Source organism: Rhinopithecus bieti, unplaced genomic scaffold (genome assembly GCF_001698545.2).
Source record: "Rhinopithecus bieti isolate Rb0 unplaced genomic scaffold, ASM169854v2 scaffold_33515, whole genome shotgun sequence".
NCBI classification, from domain to species: domain Eukaryota; kingdom Metazoa; phylum Chordata; class Mammalia; order Primates; family Cercopithecidae; genus Rhinopithecus; species Rhinopithecus bieti.
In genome coordinates this window covers 52,357-63,615 of record NW_016814192.1, presented here as the reverse complement: position 1 = coordinate 63,615, position 11,259 = coordinate 52,357, and the positions used below count along the sequence as shown (strand labels likewise).

Below are 11,259 nucleotides of genomic sequence, written 5' to 3'. Positions count from 1 at the left end.
TTGTTCTGAGAGGTATAGAGATTTTACAGAGTTTTGTTTCTTTTCTTTTATATTTAAACTTGGAAAATGGGTATAAGAATTATTAAAACATTGTTATTTTCCCATATAATGAAATATAGGGTATATATACCCATACAATGACATGAAGAATTAGGGAAAAGTATTAAGAGACTGTCTAACATCAGGTCCATATGGATTAATAGGAATTTCCATTTGGGGCTTTATGTTAATAAAGCCTAGAATTTTCCACTGATAAGAAAAGCAAAATTAACTGAAACCTGTTAATATTTTCTCCTAGAAAAGGATTCTTCACATGCAGTCATTTGCTTTATACTTTGTACTATTTAATACATTTTTGTTGTTAATTATAGCAAAATCTTTAGATTATGAGAAACAATTAATTTAGTATATTGTTGAACTTTAAAAAACATTTGTTATCTAGCAGTAAACTGTATACCCAAAGAAAGCTGACAGATAATCTAGCAGTTAAAACAACCCAGTGTGAGATAGGATAGGGTACTGATAAGGAACTTGAGCAATAGAGTCGATTGCTTATACCATATGCCAGACCTGCTGTGTCGTTTTTGGACAGGTTAACTAGCTGTTCTTAGTTTTCTTACCTGTGAAATAGGGATAATAATAGTGCCTATTTACAAGAATTAAACTAAATGACATAATCCACACAAAGCATTCAACTAGAGCCTAATGCTTTTATGCACATAAATACTTAAAAGGAAAAAAAAAGGTGATGTCGTGGAGGAGAGTGATGTGATGAATTGAGGAAGTTGAATGACTTTCATCTGACTATCATAATTTTTTTAGATGTTTAAAACTTTTAAAAAGTGAGACAAACTATAATTTGCTTTCTGTTTCACAGAGCATAGTTTAGGGAATATAGATCTTAAAAGATGACAAATTTAAGATAGTCCATGGCAGAAGGGATCTCTAGTCTGTCTTCTGGTTCTCTCTTGTTTTAAAGGACTGAGAGGATATTTGATAGAATCGAGCATTTAGATTTGCTCTCAGATAGGACAGGTTTGCTTTTGGAGGAGGTCCTGGAATAAATAAGTTAATTGGGAATAAAGATAGACTTACGAGACATTAGTTATTATTTACTGCCTCATTTTATCTATCTGACTCGTCTTTTGCAAGACAATGCCATTCTGTTGACACAGCTATTGTGTCACATTTTGAGCAACTTAGAATGTCAAGAAAATAATCAAGACATGCCTTATTACGGGGACATGTTGCTTTAAAAAAGCCATGCTTTTCTCTAGAAAGTTCCCAAACCACTTACCCTTTTAAAAAAATTTTAATTAACAATTCATACTTTTCATCAAAGATTATAAAATAATACATATTCATAAAATTTTGGGATAAAGGAATGTATCAGTTGTAGTTTCATCACTGATTTACTCTGTTAACTTTGTGGCATACTGCATATTTTATTTCAAGCTATTCTCCATTTGGAGTTACACATTCAATTTTTTTTTTTTTTTTTTTTTTTTTTTTTTTTGAGACAGGATCTCACTGCCCTGACTGGAGTTCACTGGCACAATCACGGCTCAGTGCAGCCTTAACCTCTCAGGCTAAAGTGATCCTCTCACCTCAGCCTCCCTAGTGGCTGGGACTACAGGCATATGCCACCACACCCTGCTAATTTTTGTAGAGACCAAGTTTTGCCATGTTGCCCAGGCTAGTCTCAAACTCTTGAGCTCAACTGATCCACTTGCCTTGGCCTCCCAAAGTGCTGGGATTACAGGTGTGAGCCACCGTGCTTGGCCATAATTAGTATCTTAACTGGTTTATTTATCGTAAGTATTTTTCTGTTTATAAACAATACTTTAAAAATATAAATTAACTATATACTATAAGGTTGATTATGACAATAAAGGAAACGTATTGTTTTTCTAGGCCAGATTTCCAGAAAAATTATTAAGTCAGAGTTTGACTCTTGATATATCAAAAAAAGTTTTATCAGTTACACACTGAAACTCACTTTCTTTCACTACATCTTCTTCAGCACAGCATTTTATATCCTTTTTTTTTTCTTTGCTAATGTGATATAGACTAAGTTGTACAACTTTCATTTGGTTTTCTTTTCTTTTGTTTTTGAAACAGAGTTTTGCTCTTGTTGCCCAGGCTGGAGTATAGTAGCGTGATCTCAGCTCACTATAACCTCCGCCTCCCAGGCTCAAGCAATTCTCTTGCCTCAACCTCCCGAGTAGCTGGGATTACAGGTGCCCGCCACCATGCCTGGCTAATTTTTTGTGTTTTTAGTAGAGGTGGAGTTTCACCATGTTGGCCATGCTGGTCTTGAACTCCTGACCTCAAGTAATCCACCTGCCTCAGCCGCCTAAAGTGCTGAGATTACAGGTGTGAGCCACCACACCCAGCCAACTTTCATTTGTTAGTAAATCATATTAATAACAGGATTAAAACTATAAACCTTGATTAGGCTTACTTAGAAATGTTTAATTCTTCCTCTTTAAGTTTTAAACTAAAGCTCCTTAGTGGTGATACACCACTTTTGTAGTAGAAAACTGCTGTGTTACAGATGTCTGTCTAACAGTTTGTCTTATTGATTCAAGTTATTAACAGAATAAAGTATAAAATTTTCTAGATTTGANCCACCTGCCTCAGCCGCCTAAAGTGCTGAGATTACAGGTGTGAGCCACCACACCCAGCCAACTTTCATTTGTTAGTAAATCATATTAATAACAGGATTAAAACTATAAACCTTGATTAGGCTTACTTAGAAATGTTTAATTCTTCCTCTTTAAGTTTTAAACTAAAGCTCCTTAGTGGTGATACACCACTTTTGTAGTAGAAAACTGCTGTGTTACAGATGTCTGTCTAACAGTTTGTCTTATTGATTCAAGTTATTAACAGAATAAAGTATAAAAATTTTCTAGATTTGATTTTTCTCCTTCGAGCCAAGTTGGTTTAAATGCAAAATAAATAATTTTTTAAGTGACTTTAATGTACATCTAAAGCCAAATAGAAACTTTTGGTCAGATAAGAGTGAGCCTTTTTAAAAAAAATTATTTTTATTAGTTACATATCCAAACTTATTAATGTTCCTGTGAAAAAGTAAAAGGTACAAAAAGTCATAATTAGCAGAAGTTAAATATAGGAATTTCCTCCTTTGATCTGCTTACAGTTTTGAAGTTCTGACAGTGAATTCAAGTGCTAACATTTAAAAATTATTTTTGTTTCAGGATGGTAGAACTGAAGGAAATGGTTTCTGATGTCAATCTCAGTTTTAATAAACTTTCCTTTATATCCTTGGAGTTATGTATGCTTCAAAAATTGACTTTTTTAGATCTCAGGTATTTATTGATACTATTGCTTGACTTTTAAAATAGTTATAACTTGTCTTTGAGTTTTGCCTAACTTATTCCTTTTGCCTCATATTTTCCTAGGTATATACGGAAACTGGCCTTTATTTATTAACAGTAGTTTAGGAGAATCCTAAAATAGTGTTTAGGAAACCCAAGAAAGAATTTAGGAAGAATACTGTAATCAGACATTTATCATTTGTAAGCAATTTACAAGTTATGTGATAAGACAAAATTACTGAAAATATTAACCCATTCTAAGCAAAATTACAAATAACACATGGAAAGTATTTTCTTCACATTGTTTCTTTTCTGAAAGTAAATAGCATAAAACCAGCTGAGTGGGTTATTTAACACAACTTAATGCAGACAATAACTGGAGAAAAGTACAGAGAATATAGATACAGAAAAAGAATATAGATTGTACTGTAGAAAGTATGACTTTTACATATTAGGCTTGACTTCTGAACAAAGAAATAGGTTAGAGAAAAGTTTTTATTTGTAATAGGTAGTCATCTAGTTGGGAATAATTTTCTCACAGGTATTTTCATTATTAGTAGTTATATTGGCTTTAAAATCCTTTTACCTTTTTGTTAACTTTTCTTCTAACATTGCTCCCAGATCATTCCAACAGTAAATAAGATTTTGTTTATTGCCATGTTTCATTGTAAGAGCTAAAAAAAGAAATAGTCATTGTGTAGATTTAAATTCTAAACTTAGGAATAGATTTGCCTTATACCTATGGAGAAGAAAACTCCAAATCTCTTAATAGAACTCTTTAACTTCCTGGTTCATTTTTAAAATAATTTTTAAATTCCTCTTAGAGTAGAATTTCATGTCTCTATCATATGTATTAATACCAATGGAATACTTATTTTATGTGGTATTATAGACGTGGGGGAAATATTAAAGACCCCACTTTGAAGGAGTTAGTTTACAATGTTTACCACGTAATCACTATTAAACCTATAAAGAATTCATTGCATTATCAATTGGTTGCATATTGATATTATTAGGATTTGGCATACTAACCAAATAACTGTGGTAGGTGACTGATTCAGAATTCTCAGAACTCAGCCTTAATAAAGTCAGATCAAGGACTGACAAACTGATCTACATATTTTTTTTCCTGCTCAACATTTTAATTATAAATTAAATTTGTAAAAATTTTCAAACTTTGTGAATCATCTGTTTTGATTTCCAATTTAGGAACAATTTTTTAAATTCTTTGCCCGAAGAAATGGAATCACTGGTAAGACTACAAACGATCAATCTTTCCTTTAATAGGTAAGAGACAGAACAGACAATTCTAATTGTTATTCTGTGGAAATATGTAGATCTTTCTCATTGGAGAAAACAACTAAAAGCCAAATAAACAAAAGGCCCCTTCTACTTTATTTCAATATCCAGATTTTATTTTCACTTAGTTCTTCTTAGAGTTAAAAATATTATTTTCTTAGAATTCTCATAGTTGATGTCTAACATATTTTTTGTTTCTTTTTACCGTTTTGAGAAACCTGTAGCCTAGAAAGACAAATATTCAAATAAATAATTACAGTTGCTCTAATGGAAGCATAGTGCAGGGGAAAATGTCTTCTGAGATTACTTCAAGGTAGAGGAGATAGCATTGAAACCGAGGTTTGAAAAGTAGACATTTGCCAGCCATTCAGGTAGAGAGCATTCTAGTTAGAGCAAATAGCGTATGCCAAGGCACAAAGATGTGAGAACATATGGGATGTTTGGGAAACTTCAAGAAGTTCAGTGTGCTTTGGACAATCAAGCAAGCAGGTAGAGGAGTAGAAGGAACAGATAAAGTTTGGCAAGTAAGCAGTAGCCAGACCTTGAGCTTTTTATGCTCAACGAAACTTAGATTTTATTCAGCAAACACTATCAAGATACTGCAGATAATTAAGAGTAACATATTTATTGAGAAGAGCTTATTCTGCTGGTGCTGTGCTAAGTACTTTACATGTAATAGCTCATGCTTACAAGAACCCTACATGGTGGGTTCTGTTACTGTGTTCATTTAAAAATCAAGGATTAGAAGCTAAGTAACTCATCTAAGGTATGCATAAATAGTTAATTATACAGTTGAGATTTGAGTCCAGGTGGTCTGGCTCCAGAAGTTGGGCTCTTAACAACTATGTCACATTGTTTCTTATGATGAAAATGGATTCTAAAGACAATTTAATTAAGATATGAATAACTGGCCAGGTGTAGTGACTGACACCTGTAATCCCAGCACTTTGGAAGGCCAAGGTGGGCGGATCACCTGAGGTCAGGAGTTTGAGACTGGCCTGGCCGACATGGTGAAAGTCCATCTGTACTAAAAATACAAAAATTAGCCAGGCATGGTGGTGGCCTGTAAACCCAGCTACTCAGGAGGCTGAGGCAGGAGAATCGCTTGAACCCCAGGAGGTGGAGGTTGCAGTGATCTGAGATTGCGTCACTGCACTCCAGCCTGGGCGACAGAGCAAGACTGTCTCAAAAAATAAAGAAATAAAATTTAAAAAATAAAATATTAACAGCTAATATTTAATGTAACCCAGATAATGTCCTAAGGTCTTCAAATATATTCATTTAATCCTTATAATAAGTGTATATGTTTAGTACTATTATTATTCCTCATTTATAGATGAGGAAGCTAATGCATAGTGATGTTAAAATATTGCTTATTTAAATTTTTCTTCTGTCTGCTCCATTACTTGTGCTTTCTAGTATATAGATTGCACCATTATTGTCATTGTTTTAAAATATGTGCACGTCTCAGATCTCTCCTAAGTTTTACTTGTGAATTGAGCTATCAGTTTTATATTGTGTTGTCAGTTGAGCTAACAGTTGTCTTGCAAGTGATATCTTTGGGGAAGTACCAAAAGCTAGCCTAAATTTCTGTGTTATCAGATAATTATCTTGTTCATGGGTTGCAGGGAGGGAAGAGAAGAGCCTACTAAGGGGTCATTTGGTCCATCTGTACTCTTGGCTATTGCTTCTCTAGTCTCACTGGAACTTCAGCACTGCCTTGAGTTTACACTTCACTGTTGCTTTTTTTCATCAAGGCAGCAAAGGAAGGGCACGGTATGCGGAAGTGAAAAGGCCAAAGCTCTCCTTTCCGGCCCATTCTTGTATTTTCTAGTCAAGGCTGCAGTTTACCTTACGCTAAAACTGTGCTAGCCTTTCTCCCCTGCAGGGTCCTGAGCCATTTTTGTGTTAATTGGAAGTATAGATTTGAGAGCTGTTAGCCTTCCCATATCTTGTGGCATCTTCAGGTTGCTTGGACAAGAAAGCCAGCAGTCTATGCTAATTTGCTGTCTTTTTAAGAACCCAAAGAGTACTCATTTTGGAAGCTTCAGTCAAAGCAAAATACAAATCTCGAATTTTACGTAATATATTGGGAGTGATTATGTTTCATAAGAAGTAAAAGTGAAAGGAAGAATACCTACATGGATACATTTAGAGAAGATTTCCTCTTCTCTTGAATGTGAACAGAGAAACATGGGAAAATTTACTCTGAACTTTTGTTGATTTTATACAATAAATAGTAAGTGTTACAAGTTTGTCTGCTTAATATGTATTTTAAGATTTTCAAAATTAGCCCTTTCTCTTTATTTTTTGTAAAGAAAAAACTGTCATGTCAAATTTAAGATAATCTGTTTTAAGGAATGTTTTGATGTCTGATTCCAGTATATTTAGGTGTTCTGTTCATGTATTAATAGGTTTAAAATGCTACCTGAAGTTCTATATCGTATCTTCACACTTGAAACAATTCTGATTAGTAATAATCAGGTTGGATCTGTGGACCCTCAGAAAATGAAGATGATGGAAAATCTGACCACGTTGGACCTTCAAAATAATGACCTCTTACAAATTCCACCAGAGCTCGGTAATTGTGTGAACTTAAGGTAACTACACCATTCTACTGCTTATTTCATTTATTTTATTGATTTATTGAAGTGATTTTTCTTTGTGAGATAAATTTACAGGAAGTTAAAGTAACAGATTTAATATCCTGTTAAAAATAACAGGTAACAAAACCCAGAGTACCAATTCTGTTTTCCAAATTTTACCAAATGTATATTTTTAGTTTTGCTTTTATGGTATATGTGTAAATATAATAACTGTTTCTAATGGCACATTGCTTATCACTGTGTATGTTTATAACCTGAATCTCTACTGCATACAAATGTCAGGGAAATATTAACTCTTTAGCTTTGAATACAGGGTTTTTTTGAAATTGATTGCAGATTACCACCATTCTATTTCGAGCCCAGCATAGTCTTTCTCACTCTTTACATCTGCTGTTCCCTCAGCATCAGGTACTTTTACCCTGTTTTCATCAATAATTGGCCTATTGAATGTCACCTTTGAAAGCCTTCCCTGTCCTCCAAGCAGAATTAGTCCCTAACCTGATTTCCCGTCATGCTTCATTTGGACTTATTTATACGATTTTTGGGTCTTTCTTTGGAAAAGAGTTGTCCCAGTGCCTAAAACATAGTAAACACGCCGTAAGTGCTTGTTAAGTGAATATAAAGGAGGTTTGAGATATCAACAGAAAACCAAGTGGTTAAGCAGAATGTGTCAGAAGTAATTTAATTGCTGAAAACTGCATATTAATGATTTGGTATATTTTCCTTCACTGGGGCAACACTGGTATCTGCTCTAGTACCTCATATTAGTAAGTTATAGGAGACAAATACAGTTGATTCGTATTTTTTGTGGCAGTTATGTTCTATAGACACTCTGAACACCCTGTTAGGGAATACTGACCTATTGCTGGGAAATACAGGGATTAGGTTCTTGCAAGAGTCTAGTCACAACATTTTCAGCAACCAATCAATATATAACTTTGTTATATATGTGTTTCTGTAGTAAGATACTTCATTTAATATTATTGTCATGTCATTAACATTGAAATCATGGCCAACAGCACTATAATTCATGCCTGAACAAAGCTTACCTGACACATGTATTTTTTTCATAATCCCATTTGTCCTTAGGAAGACTAGACAGTACTTTAGCATTATACTTGGTGACCACTTAACACAGTGAAAACACCAACAAAGGTATGAAAATTTGAAAAGTGTGGCACTAAATGAACCACCAAAAAGGACCCGTTTACAGTGTAAGAGCTGAAACAAGAAGACAAAGCATCACCTTGTTCAGCCTCACCTGGGAACATGCCTGTGGGGTGACTCCAATTTTTTGTTCCTCCCTGCATGTTTATGAATGATCTCGGAAGTGCCGCATATATTGATTTGGGGGTTACAAACTTTAGTGAGTAGGCGAGTTTGCAAATATAGCACCCACAAATAATGAGGATCAACTGTAATCAACTTTTTTCTAGAAATTAAGAAAATAAGTCTTTAAAAGAATTCCCAAGAAACAGAAATATTTGAAGATATAATTTAGATCAACAATATGGTATGAGTCCTTTGATTTTTGTTTATATAAACACTTAAAAAGTAATATAAAAGCCTCTCTTAACTGAAGATATTTTATTATATAATGAAACAAAACAAGCTTTTAAATCTTAAGTTGAACTCTCAGATCATGTAAATAGGTTTATATATGTATATCTGCTCAAAGGAGGGAGAGGGCAGAATGTGTTAATGTTTTGGGGAGGCAAGGGGTGGAGCAGTGGTGGTGATGCATTGATTACATTACAGTCCTTGGCTTGGATAACTCTTGCTGATATTTGTTTAAATCTTACTTGATCATTTAGTATATAGTCATTTAGTAAGATTGAGAGGGCTGGATAAAAGGGTGGTTCAAATCACAACTCCACCATTTAGTAGCTGTTTGATCTTAGACAATATTTCTTACTTCCCTAAATTTGTATTTCCTCATCTATTAAAATAGAACTATTAATGGTACTTACATCATAGGATTGTTGAGAGAGTAGGATTGTTAAGAGTTAGTTAGTGAATATAAATTACTTGGCTGAGTACCTTTCACAAAGTAAATATTCAGTTAATATGTTTTGGGTTATTAATTAGTTATAATTCTAATGTTTAAATGCTCAGATTTGAAAAGGGGCAAATAGCCCAAGCATGGTGGTTCATGCCTGTAATCTCAGCACTTTGGGAGGCTAAGGCGAGCAGATTACTTGAGGCCAGGAGTTTGAGACCAGCCTGGCCAACATGGCAAAAACCCCTCACTACTAAAATTACAAAAATCAGCTGGGTGTGGTGGCACACACCTGTAATCCCAGCTACCTGGGAGGCTGAGGCATGAGAATTGCTTGAACCTGGGAAGCGGAGGTTGCAGTGAGCTGAGATTGCACCTCTGCACTTCAGGCTGGGCAACAGAGCGAGACTCTGTCTCAAAAAAAAGAAATAAAAATGAAAAGGGGCAAATAGAAAAAAAAATACAAATTTTATTTATAAAATTGCAAATGAAATTAGATGAAAAACCTTGTTAATGGAAAATGTTTACATTCTCAGTTTCTCTCTTTTGTTTAGAACATTACTTCTGGATGGAAATCCATTCCGAGTTCCTCGAGCAGCCATATTAATCAAAGGAACAGCTGCTATACTTGAATATTTGAGAGACCGAATTCCTGCTTAACATGGAGTTGCTTTATAACCCTTGTCATGTATTATTAACCCTGGTTAATTCTAAGGAAGATATAACATTTGTTTTAGTATCATCTTAAAAGATGATTGCTATAATTGATCTTGTAGTTTCCCAGTATCACCTACCCATTGGTATAATTAGCCTGGGCCATATTCACTGCCAGTAAATCTTTTTACATTTTTATTTAAGATTTTTGTAAGGTGTTGTATACATTTGTAATGGTGATAACCACAAAGTGTTCATACATTTGTTCTAAATGTTTTGCATAGGATTTATCCTACTAACGTTCATTTTCTTACAGCAAGCAATTTCTTCAAAAGTGAATTTTTGTTTAATGTGGTTTAGTATTATAATAACAAAGCATTTTGTAGAACTGGTTTTTTTTCTCATTTCTTTTGTATTCCATACAGTGTGACCAATTGACTTGGATATGACTAGCCAGTTTCTATGTTTTTGTTACATATAAAATTAAATTGAATTTTGTTGAATGCTGTTCTTCGGCATTTAAAAAATAAGACCTCATCTTGGGCCACATGTCAAAAGAAAAGGAAACAAAATATATTAAAAGTAAGACTTTTCATTACCCATGATAGGACTTTTGTGATGTGACTAATCTCAGTACACATTTCAACTTAAAACCTTTTTATTTACAGCACCGTAATTTTAAAATTTACTTGCAATCTTGGTAAGACTAAACTTGCACTATTTTCTAAAAGGGAATTTGATATAGATAAACTTGATCTAATAAAATTAAATATCATTTTTGTTTACACCAAAATTATCAGAAATTGATTAGTCATTAAAACACCATATGATTCTATTAAGAAGTCAATTCAGTAGCATGTGTATCAATTTATATAGATAGATAGCTTTTGGATGATTGAGGCATGCTTATATTATGAAAAAAATTGCTAATAAAGATAAATACTACATGTTCAGAATAAAAGTTACATTTTTCAAATATTGATTACAATGTTTATGTTTTTGTTTTAAAAAACATGCCTTTTCAGCTGGGCTTGGTGGCTCACGCCTGTAATCCCAACACTTCGGGAGGCTGAGGCATACAGATCACTTGAGGTCAGGAGTTCAAGACCAGCCTGGCTAACATAGTGAAACCCCCATCTCTACTAAAAATACAAAAAACAAAACAAAACAAAACTACCCGGGCATGGTGCATGTGCCTGTAATCCCAGCATCTTGGGAGGCTGAGGCAGGAGAATCACTTGAACCCAGGAGGTGGAGGGTGACAGAGTGCCGAGATCGCGCCACTGTACTCCAGCCTTGGGTGACAGTGAAACTCCATCTCAAAAAAATATAAAAACAAAATCATGCCTTTTTCTTATTA

The 11,259-nt window shown here is 34.0% G+C and overlaps 1 protein-coding gene across 3 annotated transcripts in view; it reads left to right on the top strand.

Annotated features, from left to right (window-relative positions):
- The window catches only part of LRRC40 (leucine rich repeat containing 40), a 66,401-nt gene extending 55,517 nt beyond the window's left edge, over positions 1–10,884 (top strand). The window contains exons 12-15 of one of the 3 annotated variants that reach the window (XM_017849969.1): positions 3,222–3,332; positions 4,551–4,628; positions 7,055–7,240; positions 9,800–10,884. In XM_017849969.1, the coding sequence (XP_017705458.1) occupies positions 3,222–3,332; positions 4,551–4,628; positions 7,055–7,240; positions 9,800–9,905 (481 nt within the window). In that variant the 3' untranslated portion in view covers positions 9,906–10,884. The remainder of the gene's footprint in view (positions 1–3,221; positions 3,333–4,550; positions 4,629–7,054; positions 7,241–9,799) is intronic. The other 2 variants (XM_017849971.1, XM_017849972.1) reach the window with 2 other exon arrangements.
- The last annotated feature ends 375 nt before the right edge of the window (positions 10,885–11,259 follow it).